This window comes from Lipophrys pholis, assembly GCF_963383615.2.
Source record: "Lipophrys pholis genome assembly, chromosome: 5".
NCBI lineage: Eukaryota > Metazoa > Chordata > Actinopteri > Blenniiformes > Blenniidae > Lipophrys > Lipophrys pholis.
In genome coordinates, this window is record NC_137628.1 from 11,701,919 (window position 1) to 11,729,489 (window position 27,571).

The 27,571-nt window shown below is 40.9% G+C and overlaps 1 protein-coding gene across 1 annotated transcript; it reads right to left on the bottom strand.

Annotated features, from left to right (window-relative positions):
- Positions 1-2,411: 2,411 nt before the first annotated feature.
- Positions 2,412-26,215, bottom strand: LOC308109866 (MORN repeat-containing protein 4-like; the record flags this gene model as incomplete). Its single annotated transcript, XM_080463677.1, has 4 exons — positions 2,412-2,566; positions 4,501-4,610; positions 13,178-13,292; positions 26,149-26,215. The coding sequence occupies 4 exons, from the start codon at positions 26,213-26,215 to the stop codon at positions 2,412-2,414; spliced, it is 447 nt and encodes a 148-aa protein (XP_080319803.1).
- Positions 26,216-27,571: the final 1,356 nt, after the last annotated feature.

A 27,571-nucleotide genomic window follows, 5' to 3' on the forward strand; every position in this document is an offset into this window, starting at 1 on the left:
TATTTGGCGTGTAAACGGGAATCTTTTCTGAAGTGATTTGTTTCACTTCAATAAGGCTATGAAGAGGAGAAAGAAAAGCTGGAGGATGCAAACAACGTCAAGAAGACTTGCGGTTGGGCTAGAAAATGCTAAATTGTCTTTAGGAATGAGAAAACCTAAAACAACGACGTTTTATATAAACTAACCTTCCGAGGGTATTTAACGAACCAAAAAGTTTATTATGACACCTTTTATATGAAGGATTTCGAGGATAACTCCTGTGTTAAAGCTCACAAGTCTTCATAGTCGGGGTTCGCCTCAGAGTTTTACAAGATACTCTTATACATATCAAACTTCACATACAAAAAGGTCCTTTGCACATATTTTCTGGAATGAAACCCTTCGTGCATTTGACATGCCGTCTCTCTTTCATTGGATGAGGCTCTCTCTGACCTACAAAAGCCTCTTTTGCAGACAAAACAGCCTCATCCCCGAATGTAAAAGCCCAGTGGAAGGGAGATCTTGCTTTCAAGCTGAAATTGCACAGTATTATCAAATTGCACCTTCAAAACAAAAATTGCACTCATTACTGCGAGCTTTGACAATGCGAGTGCTTCCATTCCCATCCACCATTCAACCCCCCTGCCCCCACCCCCACCCCTCCACCCTGTGTGTACTTCACCACCACCCCGCCCCATGATGAGCCACTGAGTCAGGATCAGCTGTTCAGCCTGTTGGCACTGAGTGGTTGGCACTGAGGAGGACGACGCTGCTGATCTGTGATCAGACTGAGCTGTAACGGCACTGAGTGAAAGGAACCAAACCAAAACACAAACTGCTCACATCTCATTTTCACTGACAAACTTTGTGGATTCAGATTAGAGCACCAATAACCGGTTGGATATCACGACAAATGCACCTTTTAAAGGGAGGGCGGGACATCCAGGAAGAACAGCTTTGGTCATTTCATGATGGAAATGTCTTGACGTGTAAATTGAAACTGGTTTCTATTCCTGTTTCACCATAAGGATTTGTCTTGTACCTCAAAGCTATGAACAAAACATTGTTATCGAACACTGAAAAAAAGAAACTAGTTGGACCAACTTAACTGCATTGCTTCAATTGATAACATCTAAATGAATGAAGTTCTTCCAACTTGATCTAACTCATTAACTTAAGTTAAGACTTTTAAGAGATATTCATGTTGATTCATTTAAATCTTCATGTGTGTTTCTTCTCATCTCAGTGGTGCCCCGCATGACTTCAGGTGGTACTGCAACTATGTTCTGTATCCCTGGGTTTCCAGGCATGTAATGAACTGTGTGTGTAAATTTGAATCAGCGCACGAACGAGCCTTGGATATGAAAGTTTGTGGGAATTAAACATTCCATAGCACCATCTTGATATGAAAGTTGGCGTAAAAAACTGTAAAAAAAAAAAAAGGAATATTTTCATATTTTTTTCAAGCAGAACTCTAGTGAATGTCTTCAAATGGGCATGTGACTGCTTGATTTGTGGCCTTCAATGCATCATGGAGTTCAGGAAACCTTCGTCCAGTAAACGGGAGGTTTTCAAAATGTGTACTGCTGAAAACTGAAAGCTAAACAGAGAGAGGCTTTGTGGCTGTTTTCATGTGCAATAAAAGTAACAATTTTTTGAAACATAAAGAACTACAACTACAGTAATCAGTTACTGGTGCATTACTAAAAAAGTAGGATCGTAACAATCGTATTTATAAGTAGTGCACATAACAGATAATCGCAAAAAGTAATGTTTGCTAGAATGTTTCTAAATACTTGTGTCGTCAGCATAAGTCAGCACATGAGTCGTTCTGATGGCAATACTGAGGGAAATTTAGAGAGAATCAAACTATATGTGTGGAAAATGTACTCAAAATAAACTGAACATTATGTTTTAGTATTTCAGTGTATTGTTAAAATTGTAAAACACTAAAAAGTATAGATTTTTGCAATATCCTTTGAGGAACCTTGTTAGAATTACTCCAAACACAGTTGAAAAAGATGGTTGAACCAAGACAATCGCAGACATTTTCAGCATGAACGCCACCAACCTGCTGTTTCACTGGAAAATGTCCACATGCACTTTTGTATACAGGGTTTTGAGTGGTTTGCGGACCCTGACGCACATTTAGCACCAGCGTGTTAACTGAGCAGGTAATCCGTGTTTGGCTCAGCTCATCCTGAGTCAGTGGCTGCGTTACCTCTTTAATACCGGGGATATTCCCTTCTACTCTGGGGAACGTTACAGGCAAGAGGCATAAAATAAAAGAATATTTGTAAAAGGACCTGGATGAGAAGAAAACTGAAAAGTAAAGTGAAAAGAGTAGAAAGATGACAATCAGCAGCTCAGATGAGGAGGAGGTGGAGGTGGAGTTGGAGGGGTGGATGGTGCTGTCACCGGGCCTCTTTGGCTCACATGGCCAGAGCTCGGGCCTTGGCAGCGGCCGCCTGCGCCCTCTGGACGGCGCCCTGGCTGTTCTCCCTCCTCGTCAGCTGGCTGGTCTCAAACAGGCCCTCGTGGCTGCCACCCCCTCCGCCGGGACCACCGGCCACAAACGTCAGCACTCCTGCACCAGACATCAGGGACGTCATCAAAGGGAACGGGTTTACAGCAACCTGAATGAAAGCAAAGCTAAAGACAAGTCACTTCATCAAACAGGTGACCCAGAGCCATTAATGTCGGACCTGGATGCATTTATCCACCTTCGTAATCGAGTTACCTACATTTTCTGGCTCTGAAAAGGACCATCTCTGCTTTGGGTGGGAATTTAATGGCCGCATGGACTTTGTTCACAGGGGATGTGTGAGGCTCTCATCAGAGGGGGGAGGTTCAAAGGGTGCATGGCTGGTGTACACAACACAGACTGTGCAACTGGGAGCCTGACTCGGAGTCTTTGGGACAAATTGCTTGGCAACCAACAGGCTCGCCAGCGGTTTTTCATAAAACTGCCACAGAACACTCCCAAAAAGTAGAACTGTCACATCCACACATCCATTTCTATTTGAAACAAACACAATGGGAAGTTTTGTTCATGTCATTATGAGCGTGGTGTATGTACAGCTGTATGAGACATCATGTATGTTATGTAATAGTTGTTGTTGATGTCTTTGCCAAATCCAGATTAATTTGGTGACAGGCTCCAAAATGTTTAATAAGTTCTTCCTCCAAAACGTTTCAAAACAGCACATTATTCTGTGTCCCTTTCAATCACTCTAATTCGAATACTTCTGTTTGCCGCTGACGTCACTGATGGTGTTATTTCTAATTAATCACTCATAAAACACATTCGAAGTGGAAGCACAATCTATTTGCATTAAGTGTGGAACATAGCAGGCTTTATGCAGGATCTTCATAAATCAGGGCCTTTGTCCATAATGAATGTGATGCTATTTACATGTCATTATTTATGTTGCATTATTTACGTGTCAATATTATATAATGTTATTTACACGTCCTAATTATATAATGTTATTTACGTGTTGTTATGTATGTGATGTTATTCAGCAGTTGTGTTTTCTTTGCTGATGAGGATATAAAACTGACACAGACTTTAGCAGCAAAGATCAAGTTTATGAGTTTGTTTGTTTTCATGGAACAAGAAAGCAAAGTTGTGATAGATTACGATACTTTTTTGAATCAAACTACACGAAACGTACAAAAAAATTTTGTCTGACACCCTAAAGCTCAACTTTTACTTGCAGGCCTGCAGAGACTCAACTGGAAAGATTCATTTGATTCATTTCAAAGCTGAGTGGCACCTAAGAGAGACACTGATGTTTTAACTGGAAAAACTTGAAGATGAATAGCTGCCTTAAAATGTTTCTGAATTGAGCAAACCTTTGACTTTTCTTTACGTGACCATTATTAGGTAACCCTGAGGCGGTATTTCAACCGCTCCCTCGTCTCCACGACTTTCCATTTAGAGTTAACGGTTACTTAAACTCAGGTTAATCTTTATCGAAAGGCTGCAGGAGGAAAACATGCGAGCACGACGCACATCCTTTCAGAAGCAGCCCTTGGCCCCGCTCTGATTTGTGCTTCTCACATTGGGAAGGCTGAAGGCGTCTCTGCATAACGTCTCTATTTTTACAAGCAAAAAAATCTGCCAGTTGTCACAGTGACACGCTGATCACCCCTCGCCACACAGCTGCCTTCACGTAAAAACGTGTTGATTACCCCCAGAGACTGAGTCGAGGCACGCGGGAGCTTCAGACCAGACAATTAGCACATTTCACTGTTTAATATAATTAAAAAAGACATTTGGAATGAGAACAAAGAGCAGAGGCGGTGTGACAACCAAGAGTTCAGATAAACTCTTGGACTTAAAATAGTGTCTTTATTGGTCGAAGACTATAAAAAAAAAAAGGCATAAAATTGAGATATAGCACCTTATCCTTCTGCTCCAAAGCCTCTTGAAGCTTTAGATCACTTTTAATGACATAGTAACTACTAACAATGGCTTTCTTCATTCTCGAATTACGTCCTTTTTAATCTACTCACCGTAGCCATCCACGCATCCATTTTTAAACTCGCCTTCAAACCTCATGCCATCAAAGCGAGTGAAAATACCGGCGCCTTGGAATTTCCCCTGCACAAATTCACCCTCATACCTGAAAGAGAGGAAACAAAAACACAAATCAAACAAGGAATCGCAAGCTCAAGCACAGCAGCTCATGTTATGTCATTTAGGAATTGTATGTGTAAGAAAACTAGGAATGAGACGGTTTAACTGCGGCACTTGATTTGTAGGAATTTTAGTTATGAATGTGATAAACAACAAAGGCTATTGAGCTTAATTAGAAGGGGAAAAAAAAGGTATTTGAGTATCAAAGCTTTCCTGAAATGTGTCATCCTAAGCGTTTGAGTGGCAGGAGAAATATGCGACGCATTTCAGGATCAGTATGGTTCATTGTCATCAGTGGAGTGCAGCCCTCAGCGTACACGGGAACACCACGTCAGTTTCAATGTATCAGCTCTCGTAATTATAAAACTGAAAGAAAGGAAGAAAAAAAACCCAACCCTGACAGGTATGTTAAGAAGAAAAAAGTCGACAAAAAAACCACTCAACAATCGACGTGTTTGCATGTCTGCACGCTCGCAAAGCTCAGTTGACAGTGTGGAAGTATCAGGGAAGCGTAAAGTGACTAAACGCACATTATATCTTATCATTTCTTCTCGGGGCCCGTTCACGCCTGGAAATAACAAACGTTCGATTACGATTTTACGAGCCCCGAAGACAAGCGTGAACAAGCACAAAGCGCTTTCCCAGGTGGTCTGGGCATCTGACCCCAGAGGATTTGTAGTGTGAACAGTCCTGTGCTGCCAATGCGCTCTCGGGCGGTGGCGCATCGGGAAAAAAAACATCATACGTAAACATCATCAGTGCGTGCCGTGTATTCCTTTAAGAGAATGCGGCAGTCTGAGTTTCGGTCTTTCCAACTTTCCAAAGAAACTTTGGAAAAGAATATCGACATCCGTGTGTGGAGGTCTGCAAGATAAAAGCGTCCCTGGCAGAGGATTCCGTCCGAGAATTCTTCTGGGGACAGACTGAGGCAATAACTATTTTTTTTATAGGTATTTTGCTGTGGTCAAATTCAATTCAATTCAACTTTATCTATATGGATTGGGAGGACAAGGGAAAGTTCTGATGAATAGTTTGCAATTCTCCCTTTTTCACAGTAATTTGATATTGTTTTGGAAGATGATTAAATAACATTTAAACTGACTGAAGAGCAAAAGCACTGGAAATGGTCCTTTATATCACCTTAACATCACAAACAAGAGATTACCAGGACTACAAATATGTTATAAAATATTCTTTACTGAGGCTGACACAGCTTCTAAAGTTTCATATCTACAGTAGTTTAGAAACACGTATAAAAAAAAAAACTGCGTCTTGTGTTGTATTTATAAAGTTTCAATTCCAATATATGATGTTAAACATTTCACTACATTTTCAGCTGTTTTTGTTCCTGATTTTAATGTTTTCATCCTTCTTCAGACAGTTTTGATAGAATAGAATAAAACAGATTAGAATTGAAATACTTTATGAATGCCAGAGGAAAATTGCTCAGCACAGAATAAATACAAGAGAGCTGAATATCGAAAAGGACAAGATAGAAATGAAATAAGGGATTTTTAAATATTGATTTGCATAAGACTTAATGTGACAAATATTAAGCACAGAAAATATTAAATTAAGCAAAACACAGCAAACACCATGTACCGGGAGGAGGTACTATAGAGTCTTCTGGCCACGGGAAGGAACAACAACATTTGTTTGTCTTTTCAAAGCAGTTTTCATGAAACATCTGGAAAAAAAAGGAAACGTGTGCGTGCGTTGGTGCTTCTTGTTGGACTGCGTCCCACATTGTTAATATATAGAATGTTGTTATACAACTTATTGCAATATCTATATAGTGCTTGAGTCTCATCTTTTTCTCGGTTTGATTGTCGAATGGCACACTATCTGATGCTACGGCGCTGTCCCAGAATAAAAGGATCCACTGTGTGTGCACGAGGTTCCCCAGTCTGTGGTGTCTGTCAGGCTCTGGCCATGAAAAAGTATCGAGTCACAACATATCGTCTGAATTCTTCAAATTCTTTTTGGGAACACGGATCAGCCTTCAAACTCTAATGAGATGACAAGCATCATGGTAATTACCGATAACGAATGGACACTTTTATTATCAGTATTTATACGACAACCCCCAAATTTTCAGTGTTTTGTCATCTGTCTCGTCTTTCTTCCAAAGAAATGTTGCAATCACGTAAATTACTTCAAGGTTCAAAAACAAAAGGAAAGCGAATGTGTGGCCATACATAGTACATAATACAGACAACATTGGATGCAGCAGCTCAAACAAATCAATAATACTCGCTGAAATCTATGCTACCAATATTGACTACTAATTGAATAGATTTAAATTAAAAAAAAAACAACTATTTAACTTTACAAAACTAAGCAGAAGAAAAAGAACAATGTAGTTTGAGGATTGAATTAGCTGCTTTATTAAGAGTGTAGTGTTAATCAAAGAGCAGGATGTCAGCCTTTTTAACACACACAGCATGAACACAATTACTTCAGTGTCAAACAGCTGCAAATTAACAAAAAATCCGAACTGCGAAAGAGCAAGCCAGAGTTCCAGCATCTGCAGGAAGGAGGGTGATTAGCATCGACAACAAGTGAGAGCCAAATTAATTTAAAAGCGGCTGTTGAGTGTTGTTCATCTGCATTCGGATTTTACTTTGTAGTTATTATAAAACTGTGACTCTGTGCGGGCTCCATGGCGCAGGAAATTTCTCATTTCTCCAGCATCCACTGAGGTCGTCTCTTATAAGTGCCTTTAATATTTACAGGCAGAAACTGTTTAATGCTGAAAAGATGAATGTTCTGGTGAATATTCATGTAACCTTAAAAAAATTATAATAATTTTACCTTACAAAAAAAAACCATGTTTAGTACTTCAAAAGTCCTTGAAGGTTTCATCAGTAAAAGCAGAACAGATGGCATTGGACACGCTATCCTTGGGTGCTTTCTGCTAAGCGGTTTTGCACTTGAACGTTTCACCATCATCAAACTAAGAGGAGCACACAAAGAACATAAACTAATGCAGTTGGAATTGTATCTGCTTGGGAGACAAAACCTGGCGCCTGTGCTATAAACGAAGAAAGGCAACGGAGGCGCTGGACTGCGGACAATATTCGAATACAAAGAAAAGATTTTTTTTTCAAAATTAATGCAGCTTTCACGTTCAAATCATGTAAATAACTGCATTGGAAGAACTCATTTCTTCAGACCTTAGTCTTTCTGTTTGCCTGTTTTCTGCCAGCTGGTTTAAATTGCATTAAGTAAATATTCTGCTGGTTATCAAGGTTGTTTCAAACCATTTAAGCAGTGATGGAAAGTAATGTGTGTTTGTACATGTTTAAGTTGTTATGACACTCAGTATTTCTACTTTGTCAGGAGTTTGTTTTTATAAAAGTAGTGTACTGAGTTATGATTTCAAGTAAATTGTATGTTGGTAATAGCTATGTGTCAGGCGAAATTTAAGACCTTTTCCTTAGAATAAGCACTTCCCTTTATGCCAACTGTATAAGGAACGAACTTATAGTTAAACAAATCCAAACAAGACCACCTTGGCAGGACGGGATTAAACACACTTTTCAGTCATGGTTGCAACATTATAATTACTAAACTACAGTAAACTAAACCGACTAACTAACTGGACTAATTAAACCACAGAAGCACAACAAACGATAATCACTAACAACACAACAAGACTAATATAACCCACAATAATGGCCTTGAAAGTCCCAACAGCCCAATTCAATTCAACTTTTGCAGAACCAGACTCAAAGGTGGCGGCTTCCCGCTGGCCGGTTGGGGTGAGGGGACGGAGGAGGGGAAGGGACAGGACAGACAGACAGATTGGGGGAGGGGATACAGACCCTGGTTCGGGCAGGGGTAGGGATAGGGAACCCAAACACCCATGGTGCATTGCAGCACTGCAGTAGAGCACAATTTCATATCAAAGAATGCCATAGTTTAGTGGGGATGGTACCTGACAGTAGAGGTTTTTGGGAAAGTCACAGCACTTGTGGCTGAACCATTCTGAGTTTCACTGCCACAGCAATTTCATTTGTAAAGTTGTTCCTTTCAATAAGAGCAATTACCTTGAGATTTATATCCCATCGTCTTTCTTGCACTGCTCAGGAGAGACCTTTCTCCCGCTGTCAAAAAAGGAACTAAGTAACTTTTAGTACATTTTATAGGAGTGACTTTTTACTTGTATTTGAGTACATTTTTAGAGTGGTAACTTTACTTGTACTTGAGTAAAATGTCATCAGTGTAATTGTACTTTTACTTGAGTAGAAGATTTTAGTACTCTTTCCACCTCTGTATTTAAGGATACGATACAAACTGGAACTGCCTCATATGACTTTGGAAAACTTCTTTTTACCCATACTGTCAACATTAGCTAGTGAGTGCATGTTGCCTTGTTTTTGACATTATTGCAGTAAAAAGTGAAGAGGAAGCAGAGAAGTGAAGCAACATTCTCAGAGATCTCCTGACCCTTACCTAGGTCTTAAAGTTCATGATAAAAAGAAATACAGTCATGGCCAAAAAGAGTTTTCTTCAGAGGGGAGGGGACCTTTGTCTTATAGACAGAAGACTTTGTCCCAAAGGAGAGCCGGTACGAATCCATTGTCGAGGGCCTCCAGAGGAAAGTTTAGGCAGCACAACCAACTGGGTCCAGATTTGGAATTGGCCCAGGATCACTTTAAGAGAATACTCTAAACTAAAACTAATCATACTTTATTAAATCCTTGTATTCCACATTGAATCATCCTTTTAGTAGGTTGCGGTGGGCAGCGGCACCCTGGGACCTTGAGGACCCACAATGATGACATGTCCACTGCGGGGATTGAACCTGTGACCTTCTGGTCGTAAGCATGCAGTAGTTGCTTTTAGTTTTTATGCATCAAATATTTGGAACAAACTATGAAAAGTGCAGCATGGCTCCAATTCTGATTTCCTGTCTATTAGATTCTGAATTTCATTATAGAGTCATTTTATCTTGGACATGTTGATCTTCTGACATTTCTCGTCAACATTCTCCTTGATATTGCTCTCGCCAGCTGAACATGCTTGATTTGCCTGGTTGCTGAACTATGCGGTAAAAACAAAGTTGCCTTTGATTGGATTCAATGGGAAAGAAGATGTGTGGACGTCGTCATTGAGCCAAAATTCCACAAAAACCTATCAGTCACCTATTGTGTTTTGAGTAATCTGACAGAACATAAGACCTTTGACTCTCCTCCCGAGCTCTGATTTCAGTCTGTGTAGAATCAAGCCCGTGACTGCCACATTGGTGCAATCACCACTCGTTTCAGGAATTCTGATTTGCTGTTTTATGAATGTAGTTGCTGCCGCTTCCAGAAAATCAGCCTGAATCAAAGCCAGAAAAGAAAAAAAATATATATATATACCACAGTAAAACCTGCGATCGCCACCCAGTGCAAGGAGTCAAAAGCTTTGCTCCCACCACTGGGAGCTGGGAGCCGACTGCAGGGTCGTCTGATCTCTGACCGCTCCAGCACAGGTAAGACTTAGAAGAAGTCCTTGAAGACCAACACTTAATTGGGCACATGTGGGAGTGATCTGAGACCACATCAAGAGGCAGGAGATGTCATGTGGTTCAGGGCCCACCGTGAGAGCAATGGAGGGGCGGCTGAGAGATGAATGAGAGTGTCGCTGCCCCCTCTGGAGCAGGTGTGCAGGAAACAATGAGTGCATCCTGTGTATGTTCTTTAAAGCCTATTGCATGTGGCAACATTTTACGGAAATCCAATGAGAAACTTGTCCTATTCAAATACACTTTGTGATCATGAATTAGATGTTTTTATACATGGTTTTTCCACACTTATTGTATATATGAGCTGTGTGTCTCGTAGGTGTCAAGACAAGAGAGACAAGTACTGCACTGCGAGTATTTTAGGCTGTGTTTACAACTTTTTCAAGCGAAAACGCAAAACTTCTGTTACGTTTAGGTGTTCCTTTCCATGACGACGGTGCTGGGAGCCACTGAAAACACAACTTGTTATGACCGTGGAACTTTTTGGACAATGCTCCAACTCCGTCGGGCTTCGTCTCCGTTTAGACGCCACTGCGCATGCACACCACAGCCTTAGTAAATAGCGAAGAAAATGGATCGGTGGATTGATAAAAGGAAACATGAGAACATCGACACATCAGAGACATCCTAAACATGCTCCCATCTAGCTGTGGAGGCATCATTTTTTTTGATGAATATAAATAAGGCCGCCTAAATGGAAGCACAGGTGTTGCGTGAAAACACTTTTCAGCGAAAACAAAGTGAGACTACTTGAAAAAAAAGAAGAAAAAAAAACGCTTCAGTGCCAATATTGGTGTGAGCGAAAATCAATAAAATGCATTTACAGCACATTTGTTTATAGTTGAATGCTATACTTGAGTAAATGCTCCAAATGCATTATGCCCTTCTCACACACACACACACACACACACACACACACACACACACACACACACACACACACACACACACACACACACACACACACACACACACACACACACACACACACACACACACACACACACACAGGTGCTTGAGCTCCATCAAGAATAACCTCCATACAGTTTCTGGCCCAACAAATGGACAGAGTGAGAAGCGGATCGAACCGCCAACCTTGAAAGTAAAGGACGACCCGACTGACCACCTGAGCACACATGGCGTTAATGCCCCTGATACCACTTATGTAGTATCAGCAGAGGAATATACAATAAAGAAAGTGTCTACATGGGTTTGTGTACCCTCAGTAAAAGAGTTCTTTATATCATGTAAGCGTGAAATGTAAGCAGAGAGAAACTGAAGACACTGAACAGACACACAGTCAAAGTATTTACAGTTTTAATTGGGATGGCTATGTTTCTCAGCCTACAGATTTCATATTTGAGGCATCAAAACTATTTTTAAATGTGTTAACATTTGATTTGAATTGTATGATATGTTTTCAAGCTCATAAAAACCATAGCTCGTGTTCCCTACATTGGACAAACAGTTTATAGATGGTAGAGACAATTTCTTTTTTTTCTCAGAGTGTGACTGCTCTCAATAGCTCTGAAACTGTTCTTTGTTTGAAAAAAAAGAGCAAAACTCAGCCAGCTTAGAGGAGCCTAATCAATTAATAGCTCCAAACAAAGAGTCCTGCATTAAAGTCAATGTGGTTTGCTCATTCTTCATCCAACAAAAACACATTTCCTTTGGTTTTCATAAATTGTCGATTGTGGATCAAGTAAGTCTTCTTGAATAAGCAAAGGTATGTCCGGGTCTTGAACTTGAACTAAATCAACTCGTGTCACATAGGTCCACTCACATCTTGCAACATATGAAGGTAGATTCATCAATCAGGAGTGAAAGTGGCAACTGGAGCTCAGATGTTCAGGCAGCTTGAAATACATAGTATTAGCTGTTGTTAATTTTTATACCAAGAAGCCCACAAGTACATTTAGTATACCAACAGCAACGTGGCTTGATAGGAAACTGATGGTGTTTCTGCTGTAAAACTTACATTAACTGTATTTTACTTAAAGCAAAGTGTACTTATTTGCTCTGAGGCCCTGAATGTGGACCGGCACCAGTTTAACCACAGTTATCTTGAAAAAGTTTAAAAAGTACTTTACTGATTAATTGTTTTAAAAAGTAACTAAGTTAGATTGCAAGTAACTTTCGAGTTACTTTGAGCAGCTGCCGACAACATGCTCGCCCAATCTCAACATGAAAATGATCACTGCCTCCTGCACCATGTTCATACATATTCTAACCTTTGGCCTTTATTCTTTGTTGTATTTATGTCTGACTCAAGGTTTTATGATCAGATTGTTACTATTACTGGTATTTATTTACCCGGAGATATAGTTTGTAGTCTGTTGTTGCACTATTTATCCATTTATTTATCTATTTATTTGCACTACCTGCTCTATGCGACCTTTTAATTGCCCCCTCCCCGGGGGAACGAATAAAGTGATTGATTGATTGATTGGAAAAGAAAGGGGGGTGGGTCTGATGGCAACGTTAAGGTTTATTGATGATGTTGGTTTGTTCCCATTCTGTTGTGTTACCTGAACGCACTGTCCCGCAGAACTCGTCCTGCGGGACGCTACAATAGTAACGCACAGTAACTTGGAGAAGTAACTTTAGTCTGACTAGCAGTTTGGAAATAGTAACGAGTTAGATTACTCGTTACTGGACAAAAAAGTGGTCATGACGCAGTAACACGTCACCGGCATCACTGACCAGGATCAGAGGTCTTGAACGTTCACCAAGACCAGGACGAGGAGAACCAGGAGCATCAAACGGACAAACCCGACCACTCAAAGTTGTTACTGATGATGTTGAGTCCTTCTCCTCGGTCGAGCAGCCCTCTGTGTACTCCAGCAGTCGTGTACCAGAAGTGGTTCACGGCAGCGCAGAGCCTTCACATACCGTTTGCATATGAAATAGGCTTTATGGCATTTATGAAATACTCTTATCGGTTACTCGGTATCGGAAAGTAGCTAAATGTTATCTGTGGATCCCCAGTTGTAATATTTGAGATTCTGAATTGTCAGGTGTTTGTGAAAGCCACAGACCTGGAGCCATCGGGAAAGACCAGCATCCCGCAGCCGTTGAAGAGGCCGTTCTCGAACTGTCCGGTGTAGCACGTCCCGTCGCTGAATGTCAGCTGACCAAGGCCGTGACGCAGACCTGGAGACAAGAAACTCGATCAATCTTCTGAGGATGTTCAGAAGCTCCAGAAAGCAAGATGTGACTTCACGATCACCAATATTCACTTCCACCTGTTGGATTTCCCATTTTTGTATAAGTACTTCAACCGACCACACAAAATCACACGATTCTCAGAGGTTTTCCAAACATGGTAAATCGCTGTGAACAGAATGGAGGAACGGAGCTAATGAGAGGGAGCACCGGGAACATCTGTGAAGGTAATCCATTAAGCAGCGGCCCCCGTCTTGCTCGATTTTCCCTCAAGTGGTGCCAAGTCTTCATTGTGCACATTTTTGCTGGAATCTAATTAGTTAAAATAGTTTGGGGAGAAAACGAGCTACTTCAGCAGCTAATAGGGACTGAACGTGTGTGGACACATCCCTTTTAAATGCACTGAGCTTTCTTCTGATGGCGGGAGCGTCTAATTATGCACAAATATTTCTGAAATGTGTGTTTCGTCGGTGATTAGTAAACCTCTGAGACTCAGCCTTCTGACGCCTGCATCCCAACTTTTTTGAGATGAGCTGTTGGGTTTTAAACTCCTTAGTTGGTAGTAAAGAAAATTGAGCTGGGAATAGATTCGCCCAATTCATTCCATCTCGTTTTTAATTCAATTTAACACTCATTTAAAAAAAAAAAAAAAAAAGTCTCATTAGTCTCACTAGTGCCTCTGTAATACTTCGGCGCACTGCAGGAGCCGTTTCTTTTTTTTGACAAAAGGTGTCTGAGGCAGGGAAATAATGAGACTTTAATTTGGTATTTTTAGGTGGCAAATTGGGAAATTAATGAACGGCGCTCGCAGAGAAAATGTGACTCCCCTCCTTTTGCTTTTTCACCTGTTAAAAATGTTCCCAAGGAGGTGAGACCCAGTTTTTCCCTCTAATTCCGGTGCTTATTTGCAGCAGAAGCACGGCAGTCGAGAGCGACGCGGGGAGAGAACGAAGCGAGTGTTCCTTCCTGCCGATCTTTATTAGCAGGAAAAGCTGGATGTGATTCCTCGCGTGGCGGTGGACAGGCTTTACTGGGAGCTCGCCAAGTGGTGCGGGGCTGAAGAAGTGAGGAGAGGAGCAGAGGATGTGCAAGAGGAATGCTGTGAGCTGAATGGGATGCTGCTCAGCAGGGGGCGAGAGGCAGGGCCGTCCCCTGCTCCCAGCTAATGGCAAAGTAAATTAGGCGGTCCATCTGTCAGGGCTGCTTAGGGTGCTGCCCTCTGCCTAATCTCAGCAGGGTTTTCACAGGAGATTTGGAAAGGAGATTTGGCCACAACTAAATCTGGAGCGCTGCATTCCTTTTTCCTTAAACATTGTGCATGAACATTTAGTCTGGAACTGTGTGTGTGTGTGTGTGAGTGTGTGTGGCTTTCTTTTTGTAGTGCAAAATCTCATATGGACCAAAGCACCAGCAATGCTGGTTTTACGTGTCTTTAAGTCCCCGGATGTGTTTTTTTATGGCAGAACTTGCAATTTGATGAAGTTGAATTTCAGGATTATTGTGAACGTTTGGAGCCTGATTGAGGCCCCGTTGACTTTGCAATGTTTTCAAGCGAAACCGCAACACTTTTGTTGCGTTTTGGGCCTCCGTTTACAGGACAACGGTACTCAGAGCCACTGTCAATGCAACTTTTTGAAAACAGCTCCCAAGCTGGAACTTTTCGAAAATGGTCGGGATCCGTCATTGTGTAAACGTGTTAAAACGTTTCTGGGAACACTCAGAGCATTCCAAGTTGAAAGCAGAAACGCTGCTACTGTGCATGTGCAGCAAAGCTGCAGTAAACAGTTCTTCCATAGAAATGTTGGCCTCCAGAGTGACATTAAGTACAATAATCTATTAGAAGAAAGTTTTCCCAGTGTTTTAGAGATCTGGCAGACTTTCCTGGATTTCCACATCCTATGCGTGTCACATAAGTCGATCAACTTCCACACCATTGTACTCACAATATTACGTTTGTATGTTTTTATATGTGCAAACACTTAAAGCTCCCTATTGTATTTGGTGAATTGAAAAGTTACGGTCCAGAGAATGTATCATGTGAATTAGCAGACACAACTACTTGTTTGTAAAACATCTCTATGGAGATTGAGATATGTTCTTGTTTTTCAGGTTAAGTCAGATAAAGGGTCAGAGGGAGGTACTTAGTTGGGATAGAGTTCAGGTAAAGGTAAGTTAAAGTGCCTCTAATCTGCCATTGGTTGGAACCTAAAAGTAATGTGGAACAAAGGTGAGTATGTATTCCAAATCATGGGGTCTGACCAACTGTGTCCTTTATCCAAAGCTAAAGGTCAGGATCGAGTTTTAGAGATAAATCAAGTGCACTTGTGGTATTTTCGGGATTGTATAACCTCATTTCCACTGCGCAGTATGAGCCGGTACGGGACATTACAGTATGGCACAGCGTAACCAAATCTGCTGCGTGGTTCCACCGCAGAGAGTCCAATTAAAATGTAGTGATATTATATATATATAAAATCTGTGATAAATTTGACTCATGTTTTCTTAGCTCGTGTTTAACAAAATGAAATTTGGCGTAAACACCACTGCCACCTATATATACTTTTTTTTGGGGGGGTCTTTTGTCAGATGTATTTAACACTTATAGTCTAGAATATACGGTATTTGGGATGTTTGGTAAAGAGTTGTGTTATGTCAACTGATGGTTTACAAGGATTGCTGTAAAAACCATCTCACTTGGTGAAGTTTGAAACGTGGGATCAAAAAAGAATATTTTGCATATTTTTGTAAGGTAAATATATTTAGTTTTTAGGCTGAAGCTACAATTCTCCTTTGGTCGGTGTTTAGTACTTACCGTATTATTTGTATGAAGAATCGATTTTTTTTTTTGCTGTTGGGCTGGGGAAGTAAAAATTAACTGGCACATACCATCTGGAACCACTAGATGTCAGTGTATGACAACCGAATGCTGCTACAGCATCAAAGAAATAAACTCCATTACTACTCTTTTCGACTGAGAGCAAAAAAAAGAAAAACCTACACAGCAGGTTTTTTTATCTTCTTCATGGCAATTTTTTTTTAACAGATGTGACTCAAAGTCCATAAAACACACATCAGAAGAGCTTATTTGCTTTTTTTTTAAAGGTTCGTATATACAGTGGTTTTGGTTATAGATTGTCAATAATCTAGCAAATTAATGTAAATCAATGCAATGTCCCCCAAAAAAGCATAAAACCCACATGCGTGTTTCGTGCCCAAGCTGGACCACATTAAGCGTGTATGGCTGAAACAAAAAGATGACCAACAGCAGCTCAAATCCTGCTCTTCATTTTGCCGGAGCCGTGATGAGCGATCGACACCCCGAGGCCACAGACTAGCTGTTGGAATCTAACAATCTGTTGAGTGTCAAAGTGACCGCAGTCATCTGACAACAAACACCCGCAGTACCAGTGTCATTCATGGAGCATTCAGTCAGCGGTAAAATGAACGACAGCAATGATTGAGAGGAAATCACGCCACAGCAATGTCAGTACTTTCCAAACCACCATTAAGTCAGTTGGGATTTTACTGAAGGGACAGATTATCGGCGAGGGACAGTAATTTCCTCTCCTCGGGATTTGATCCTTCCAGACATACTCTAATCTGTCGTTCAGCCTCATTGTAACGCCTCCCTCCGATCTCCAGTTGGGTCGCGGTCCCTGGCTAATTATGGTTCAGCTGAATTTGTCCGGCTTTTATGTCAATCAATAGCGGTAATGCACAGATGTTAAATGACCGCATGGGCAGAGTACAGCAGTAAATGACTTCTGGCTGTGTCTCGACTTGTTGTGAAAGTACCCGACCGGCTTCCTGTAACCTGATCGCTCCCAGTTCTGTCTTCAACCAGCGCTGCGCTCAATTATTCATGCGACACCATAGACCTCTTGTCTGACACACACCTTCGTGTTTGTCTGCAAACAGTGACTTTGCATGCACGGACGCAAAAAAAAAAAGACGCGTCGCGTGATGCGCTCCAGCGACGAACCGCAGACTCACTTTCGAGCACATGACCTACGTCAGCGGTGATCAATTATCTCCATGAAAAATGACTGAATCTTTCGGAGCACGTACTTTAGAAAGAAATAGTACTATATCAAAGAAACGGAAGTAGATTCCCTGCAGCATTTCATGTTTACAGCTGAGGTGGAGCAACTTGAATTCAGTGTGAAAATTTAATGAAGTAAAAACACATTACACATAGTTCAGCTTGTAGATGCGAAGTCAAGACTTTAATTAAGTTGAGATATTTTGTTATGACAATTGTACTGAGCAAACACCAGTAAATATGTTTAACCCTTCGTAGGGTTCTCCTAATAAACTCCCTCCTGTGCCATTTTTATCGAATTAAACCTGTTGAAAATAATTAAATTGAATAAAATCACCTATACATTTATCCAACAAACCTCCCATTTCATTTCTGCATAAGCTTACCTGTACACTGTCCACTGTCAAATCATAAAATATATTATTTTCCCAAAATAGAACTTATTGATATCCTGGAGTTTACGTTGAGTCAACCAATAATGTTTATTTTGGAAGAAAAAGACAAAAGTGTCAAAAAGCCACTTGCCTGAAAGAGTTCACTTGATTGATCTTATTTCTACTTTCTAAGCTTTAGAGTCTCACATCAGCTGCAGTAACACATGCCCAATCCTAATGAGTTTCATTAGGTTTTTAAATGCAACCTTAAAGTGATTCAATGAAGTCAAATCAACGTTACGTTTACAAGTGCACGTTTTTGTTCAACAGGAAAGTAAATATTGAAGTGTTAGCGGGATGAAGACATTTGAAATTCAAATTAATGTATTCAAAACATTTGAAAATTATGAGTATATAATAATTATACATTTAATTTAATCATCAATTTATTGATTATATATTATAACGAAATGATCAGAAATAATAAAACAATAACATTCCAATTTTAATAATTAATGATATGTTATTACACCTCATATTTTATCATATAAATCATATATTATTATGATGCATCCTATGTGTGTGTATCTATATATATATTCAGAATTGCCGTTATTTATAGGTTATTATGCCTTCTTTCCTCTGGTCTGGTTTTTGACCTGAACTAAAATGACTTTAACACCCTGATTTAGGTTTCAGGCCCCGTTTACACGACAACATTTCACGTGAAAACACCTAATCCTACGAAAGAGTTTTAGGGCCACTGAAGAAAAAAAATAATTCGGAGAGTGAAAAAAAAAAACGACCTTCATGTGCTTCAGAAAAAGTCAAAAATCAAAGTCGAGATTTTTTTTTTCACGGAGAGACGTCTATCCATCCCCGTAGATGTGAAATCACATTAAATCACTTAATTGTGACTATGTAGGGTTGCTTACTGCTTATGGACATGTGATTTCACACAGGACTTCCTTGATTAATAAGAACACATTTAAATAAGCAGCCCGGGATCCGTGTCTTTGTCCTTCGTATTCGACAAACTTCCACGACGGAACAACGCTGCAGGCTGCAACTGTCTCTTCTAGTCCTGATACTGATGATAACTGCACCGTGTTTATGAGCTAAATTCTGTCCTGAAGCATCTTTTCACCACTTCATTAAACCGCCTGATATGCATTTTGAGGAAGCAGTCACACGCGCTGGCATGTGGATGGACGGACTTTTTTTCACTGTGAAAAAAAAAAATCTCGACTTTGATTTTCAACTTTTTCTGGAGTGCATGAAGATTTTTGGGGGGGTTTTAGCCTCCGAATTTTTTTTTCTTCAGTGGCCCAAAAACTCTTGCGTATAATCCATTTTAAAAAAGTGTGTTTCTACTGCAGCAGCGGACACAGAGACAAGGATGTCGTTAGTATGCCGGGCCACACGAGGGCGCTGTTGCTTGATTTTGTAATGAAACTACACAGACGTGTGTAGAGAACAATACGCTATAAACATGAAGAAAATGGAGAGCACCCGACATCCGTATGGACTGATGACACATCGGATGCTATCAGGGGTGAGTCTCAACTATTAAAGTACTGATCTGGACGATACAACTAGAATATAGACCGCGGGTCGTACCACTACGCGGCCGCCATGTTCGTTTACAACTGAATGAGCAGGAGGGAGGGGGAGAGATGTGCATGCGCAGTAACAGGCTCTGTAGCCTCCGGTAGTCTCCGCAGGAGGGAATAGCGGCCGTGAAAGAATCTTTCCACTTTGGGAGCCGGATTAAAAACTTTGCAGATACAGTGTAACCGCACACTGGTGTCGTGTAAACGGACCCCCCCAAAAGAGAAGAAACTTTTGCGGATACACTCTAATTCGTCTGTATAAGTCTTGTTGTCTGCTTCCTTTATAACAATTATAGGAATAGGAGTTTTACAGAAGTATAATGAAGTTATTTGTACTTTAAAGACTAACTTTAAATAGAAAATAATGCTATTTTATGCAAAAATAACTTAAAATGAAGCTTGTTTTGTATTTATTATGATTTATTACATGACGTATTTTGTCATGTGATCAAATATTTTGTAATATTTAGCATTTTTCTAGAAAGAGGATTCATTTTTCATCATGTAATGCAAGGAATCCCTTACACACACACACACACACACACACACACACACACACACACACACACAGAGAGAGACTGCTGTGAAGTAAAACCCGAGCGTATCGGCGCATCGCAGCCAAACCAGTTTAACAGTTTGTGGTTAATCATGCAGAGAGCATATGTTTTTCCCCGCAGCCTCTCGCCTGCCTCACTGCCAAACTTTTGTTCTGCGTTTAACCTTGCCCTAAAGGTTGTCAAAGTGTTTTTGTCAAAGTGCAAATACTGGTTTAGGTAGTGTGATATCCTGTCTCAGCGGGCTCACTGGCACCAGATGGTATATGTGTGTGTGCACAGATTAGTTACTGACTTCACTTTAACACCTTTTTCCTTAGAGGTTTTTTATTTTTTTTTATTTTATTGCCTGTTAGATACAATCTGTTTTGTGTGAGTGCTCAAGTTCATTTAAAAAAAGAAACACATTTTTTTCACCCACTTCTCCACCCAATCTGACATTAAATCCCACATTAATTAAAAGCAGCCGAGATTTTTCTATCACAAAAACTGGCATCCTCACTATTGCTTTATTCTAATAACTCCGTGAGTGAGCAGGCCAATGGAAATACGCTTCATTGTTGGTAATAAACATGCTCAATTATCCTCTCCTACTCAGAATAGAAAGGTGCATTTTACATTTTTGCTGTAATTTTCTCGCGAGGAGGCAACCAGGAAGATGATTTAGGCCATCAATGTTTTTGTAGAAGTATTCAAATCGTGTCATTTTTAAACCTGTACGACTTGAGGCCCCGTTTACACGGCTGCGTCTCAAGTGAACATGCATAGTTTTTGCATTTTCGATTCAGAAAAGTTTTGCGTTCACGCTGCAACAATTTGAAAGCGGTGTTTGTTTACACCGAAACGGCAGAAATGCTTAAAACAATGTAGGGCGCTTCCTGCCAGTGTAACTTTATGCTTGTTTTTGCTCCGGAAAATTGGAAAAAAATAGTGTAACATCTCCACAGTTGTTATTGTTGAAATGATTCGATGATGACTTACTGTTGGTTCCTATTCTTTTATGTTAGTTGAACGCGCCATTGGAGCGAGTTGGCCTGTGATTGGCTGAGCGTGGGGATGGGAGGCGGGTCAGGTGGGCAAGCCGGAGGAGCCCGGTTGGAGGAAAAGGAATAGAGGAGCAGCCAGGTTAATCTATGTCTGTTCCGTTCAGTATTAAAGCGGCTTCACATTCAAAAAACTCGTCCTGCAGGACACTACAATAGTAACGCACCGTGACTTGAATAAGTACCTTTAATTTGATGACTGGTTTGGGAATAGTAACGCGTCATATGAGAGCATCACTGACAGAGAAAGACTCCAACAGGTTGTGTTTTCCCGTTTACACGGAGAAGTAGTTGGAGAGTTTTCAAAAAGTTCCCTCTTCAGTGCTTCCAAGCATCGTTATCGCATAAACGGGCCCTGAATGTCCACTTTCAGATGCAGGTGATGATGATCAAGTTGTAAAAAATCACAGGTACATTTCATTTATATTCAGGTTCATGCTAACCTCAAGGCTAACTGACAAAAAAATTAAAATACAGCTTTTCTTGAGACACGACGAGGAATCAAAAGTGTAGCTTTTACCTCACTGGTGTGCGTGAGATAGCAAGCATTTCTCCACGGTTGCATGTGGAAGAGAACATCAATGTAACGTAGCAGCGAATACACGTTCTCATGCTAAATGCTAAAGGTACTTGGTCAAAGCCTTGTGTACTGCTTCTAGAATTCTGGGTAAACTAAAAGGAGCTCGATTCGGATCTCGTATCAGTTAACTCGTTTTGCTCATGCGTCTGACGTCCCAAGGTTTTCAGATTGAAGAAAGAAAGCTTTCAACGTCAAGGCCAACAACAAATCAGCCTATGCAGCAGGTGGACACTCAAAACTGTTTGTAGACGCTACAGTATTTCTGAGGTGAAAGCATGTTGTGGTTAGCGTGTCCCTGGTTCCGGTCCAATACTGGACCCTTTTTTTGGCCCACCTGTGAGGAATTTGCTTGTTCTTCCTACTTTGTTTTTTCAGGGTACTCCTGCTTCCTCTGTGCATCACGCGTCCCTGTGATGGACTGTCCAGGGTGTCAAAGACCCTGAGTTGGGTAAAGAAGATCCATGGAAGCAACTGAAACCATAATAAGGTATTGGTATTATTCTCTACATCATCAACCCTGTGACGTTACATGTCGTGCAGATAGAAGGTGCTGCGGTAATCGTCCATTGTCTCGCATCGTTTCCTTGCTACTGTTGCGAACGTGAAAGCACACTGAAGAAGAAGAAGAAGAAGAAGAGAAAAAAAAGAAGCTCTTGACAGTGCGCAGTTCACAGGGGAGCTCCTCAGCAGGCGGTTCCTATCAGGGACTTCACAGAACTATTTCCCTATAAAAGCGCCTCTTGAAGACCGTCTTTGATGGCTGGCTGAATATTTGGCCTTATTGTCTGCTGCACAATGATTGAGCGCCTCCCTGATGGTACTTTGTCATGGATAATCCAAACACGTAGAACGGCCAAAATAATTTGCACAGTCTCTCTGTAGGACATTTGTGGGATAATGGAATCGCTCCATGGTAACTGGGATATTATTAGGCAGCGGTTTGCAGTTTAAACAGTGAGGAAGCGGGGGATGTGCTCCATTTAGATGAGGCCGGAGCAGACCAAGAGCGATGCAACAAACAAGACCAACCTCCTCAGTTTGGTTCTCTTCGTGGTTTCCAATTTAATCTACTTCCTTATAACCTGATCACCAATCTTCTCTTCATATAGTTTGATGGATGAAAGGTAATCACAGTGATGGCTGCCACTGCCATGTATTCAATCGATAAAAGTCACATAAATGTAGTAAAATCTGTTAGAAACCTTTATCTTATTAGACTGATAAAAACTGTTATCTCCCCTCATTTACACAAAATCTGCTTTACATCACTGAGTACTGGGAGAGACGGCCATAAATGAGCCATAAAGCGAGATCATTTGCTTTTCGTTCTTGATATTTATTTAATAAATGGACATCAGACTCAATCATCTCTATGGCGTCGCCCTGAGCCATTTGAAACCATTAAAAAAAAAGACACTTTTTTCCACATAAAACGACATGGCTATTTGTGGGTCAAGATAGCCGCGAGAATGGTTTCCTTTGACATGTACATACACTATATTCAGCTTTGAGCCCCATCACCCAGACCCCAGGATAGGAACCACTACTTGGACTGGGTTTTTTTTTTTTTTGCATTTGTTTACAACGACGGACACATATTTGCCCCATAATAACCAGTAATCGTGCGTAATACTTCTTTTCCTGCCCTTCCACAGAAGAACAGAAGACCACAAAAGATAGTCCAGTTTTACTGTACTTTGCATCAAGTGTTGACAAACTATCTGCGAGTAGTTGCCACAACGTGAGTAATGGAGGTCATCACTGGAAAAACACTTTTCCACCACAAAGTAGCGCTGCTCTCATTGACCCGGCTCGTACAACAAATAACCACCACCAATGTTGTGGTCGGTTGAGTTTATTTCGAAGAAAGTGTAGCTTCTATATTGTCTCGTAGAAAGCTGCAACACTCGTGCTGGATTTCTTCAATATAAATGACCTGAAGCCACTATTTTATAGGAATTGATATCACCCTAAAGATGGGAACTGAACCGTTTCCAGCTATTTTTGGAACAAGGTGCATGCTTCCTATTATTCTATGTATCCGCGTGGCTCTTTTCAAGGAGTAAATACATTTTTCACACTTTTTAAACTGAATTTTGTCAAAAGTCAATCAAAAAAGTATGCCAAGAATGTATAAGAGGAAGACAAGCTGGGGCTCAACACCCCTGGCAGAGATGGAGAGAGCGGTCAATGATGTCTGGGCTCAAAAGTGCTTGATGGTTTTTAGACTAACTTTCTTTGTTCTCACAAGTTCTAAACTGTTGGTTAGCACAATATGCTCAGGTTTATGTTTTAAAACTCAGATTGTCAGTTCACTCCCAGGTGGCTCAACTTACCCAATGACTTCGTTCAACTTACCCCTCACCCGGGGTAAATTGAGCCACAGGAGCACTTTTATTTGACAAGTTAGTATTTTGGGCAGCTTTGACAGATATGCATTGTGATCATGTCATTTGATAGCAGACATCCTGAAATGAAGGTATACCTGTATGTTTTCATTCCATCTCTGAGTCATTTTTCCTTACCTCCAGGACAACATAAGTATAAGGTGGTTCATCTTACCCCACTCTCCCCGATCCTCTTTTAAGTCTCTTCTTAAAACACGTTTTTAAAACTTGCTTTTTTAAACTGATGTTCTCTTGTTTTAGTTTCTATTTCTTCTGATCAAGATTTGTATGTTCAGTATTTTATTGATATTCATTTTACTGTGGTTTTAACGTACAGCCTTTTGTAACCCAGTTTTGAAAAGTGCTATACGAACAGCTATTATTATTATTATTATTATTGTTACCATTACAGAGTCTAAATAATTAGAGGGCTTATGCAATGAAGGACTTGCCTTAAAAAACAACAACACACAGCATCAACTAGTGGCCTTGCATGAAAACTACAGTGTTTTAAACACTTCTAGAATTACCATATACGACGATTGTTAGCAAGATTTCTGCACGAGTTTTCGAAAACGAAAAAAATAACAAAAACATGTCCAGCTTTGTTGTTGAAGAGTATTTAAAGGCTCAAATATGTTCATCTTCTGCCTTCACTACAGATATCATAGTAAATGTAGTCATACCTCTGATAACCTGAGGGGCAAAGTTGCAGTGTCTTGGTGTGGGTCTGCAGGGGCGTTTTCCCCCGCATGCAAGCGCACTGCATCTAAATATGGCCCACTTTGTGGGCGTGCGGGCAACTCGACTGCGTCTCGCTCAGAAGAAGCTTTCATTCGACCGCAAAGATTTTGAACAGGACAGTGTCTATCGCCGTGCTGCTGTGTGCCGCGCACGCATGCTCCAGCTCGCGGTTAATGAGTGTTCAGTCGTATCTTACTCATGTGCAGCATGTGGCCTCGCTGGTGTGTGAGCATGTAGCATGTAGCATGTAGCACAGCTCGGAGTTGCGCGCTGCACCTGACTGGACAAACGCGTCACTCAGGGCTGTCTGCTCTTGGAGTTCAAAACAAACCACCATGGTGGCTCAGATCCAAAGTTTCTCTGTTATTACTCAAACGGTTCAGTGAAACATATTTCTGAAAAAAACCTTTGAGTTGAGAAATAAGTCGTGCAGTTGCTGAATCTGTCCTCATTTTGGTTACACTACAGCTAGTTTACAACTTTTACGGAAGTCTCGCGATGCGCCGGGCCTCAGTTCTCTGTGCTCCCTTTGAGGAAAGACTGTACAAATGTATGGGAATACAAACAATTCTACGACGTTGAGGTGCCGAGGCTACGGGAAAAAGAAATTTCAGACGACTTGAGTGAAGCGTTCATAAATGTCTTCAACATAAGGCAACAAATTATCCACCCAAACCAGACTTAAAATAAGAATTGGTGTCCCCAGTAGTATTTAACAGTTCCATTGAAGACACTGACCCACTTTAAACCAACAACTTGTACTGTCCTCTATTGTCCCACTGGAGGTATTCATTAACAACCTGCCAATGCTTGAGATGCACGTACCAACTTCCCTTCGAAAAGGAAGCATATTTTAGGTCTTTAAGGTCTTCTACACTCTTAGCTATTGAAGTCTGTGGTGTCGTTATTCCAAAATTCAAAGAGGCCTTTGAGTCTAAAGGGAAATTAAAAAGACCTACACACTTTTTAAAAGAAATAAATCCCACTTCAATTAAAAAAAAAGGGTTATCAATTTCACACAAATGAGGTAGATCATCCAAAAAAAGAATAATTCTTGGACATTTTGTCACTGAAATAACTTTTAATGAAAATATAGGGTGAAACCAAGCAGATGTCAGAGATTGATGGAGAATCTTGCAAGTCAATAAGAATTGATTCTTTTAGTGGCTCAGCTTGTGATACTGTGGTGTCTTACTTCTTCTGTCCAAGAGCACAAAACCAGTGAAAAGAGACGTTATCTTGAAACAGGACATGCCACTAAACTCGGTGTATGACTCTCCTTCGGGGTGTCTAATGATTCAAAGAAGCCTGGCTCCTCTACACATGCTATCTCAGGTTAAGCGTCCCACATTTAGAAGTATTATTCTCTCATTATGCCGTGTTTGCATGCGCCCTGGCTCTGGCTGTGCACCAATGTCCTAATCACATTATAACAACACTTATGCTGCTCATGCAAATGCAGGCGGTGATGGAGGATGGGCGGGTGATGGAGCTAGGTGAGCCTTGCCTTCTTTCCACTCCCCGTGGTACTCCTCGCCATTGGAGTAGGTGAAGGATCCTCGTGTCAGGGTCATGGGTCCTGCAGGCATACACAGCCACACGTGAAAACATTGCATTGTCAAATCCCATTTACCTGCAGCATTGAACGTCAGACAAAGGTGGACTGGGACTTCACTGAATGACGTCTGACCCTGCGAGAGGTTAAATGCTCTTTTTTTTATTGCGGCAGCCTGCAAAGCCATGACGCTCCAGCAAGAAGAACAGGGCCCCTATGGGAGCCAACGCTGTGAAAGCTGTTCAATGCACAGCCTTTGATGGTGGCGTTAGGATACACACCATGCATCCACAGTATGGAGTTCAGCATGTCTTTACACTCTTCTGTAATTCTCTAGGTCAAAGTCCCTAGGTTTCTTCTTCCTGTTGTTGGTTCACTGATTTGTTGTTTGGGTTTCTATCAGATTTTCACTGTTGGATTCAAGGACTTCCTGTTTCTCAATGGTGTTTGGTGAGAGCCCCAAGAAAGCCAAACACAACTCACACAATAATTCATTTTAATCAAAGAGATCATTCAGCTTTAATGTTATGAAACCAAATGGAAGTCTTCTTTATTTTAGAAGGTCAAATGTTCTACAAAGGCTCGCTTGATCTTGATTTTCAGTGTGAATACAGACCGTGAAAGTGGAGTCTCACTATCCTTCTGACTTTTGGGGTTTTGGGCCTGAAGTGCCGGCTCTTCCTACCATTGTGAAGCTGAATTAACCAAGCGTTGGATTGTTCACCCACTAATAGGGAACGTGAGCTGGGATAAGTCCGTTGTGAGATAGGTTAGTTTTAGCCCATTAATGATGTGTTGTTGCAACAGTAAAGGTCTTTTTAAAACGATGGAGCATCGATGATGTGGATGGATTACAGGGTTGCCGCGGATTAATTTAAACTAATGTCATTCATTTTTAATCTATATAAATCAGATTTCTATTTGCATGAGCTGACAGACTCAAGATAGAAGGGACTATATCTGAACTTAACATGTTCATTAAAGAACTTTAGCAGTTCATCTGAACAAAAAAAAGTCTCCTTTTCAAAACAAACATTTATCCACATTTAACAAGTTCCTGTTACTCCCTTTTCACCAGCGACTAAGAGAAACTAACTTGCTGACATTGTCTGAGAGGAGAGATGACCAATTCTTATTTACAATGTTGCTGCAGCTGAGAAGAGTCAGCCGAGTACCAGACGGACGTTTGCTTCACGTTAATGTGGGATTTTAAGCTGGAAGTGCTTCGGTGAAAAGAAAAGTCCTTCCTGCAGAGTGTGCAGAATACTTTGTCAGTCGACTATTCCACATTGTGTTTGTCTAACTCAAATTTCCCATGAAGAGGCCTAACGTGCTGCTTTAGCGTCTTCCATATCGAGTTGGTTCTGTCATTACC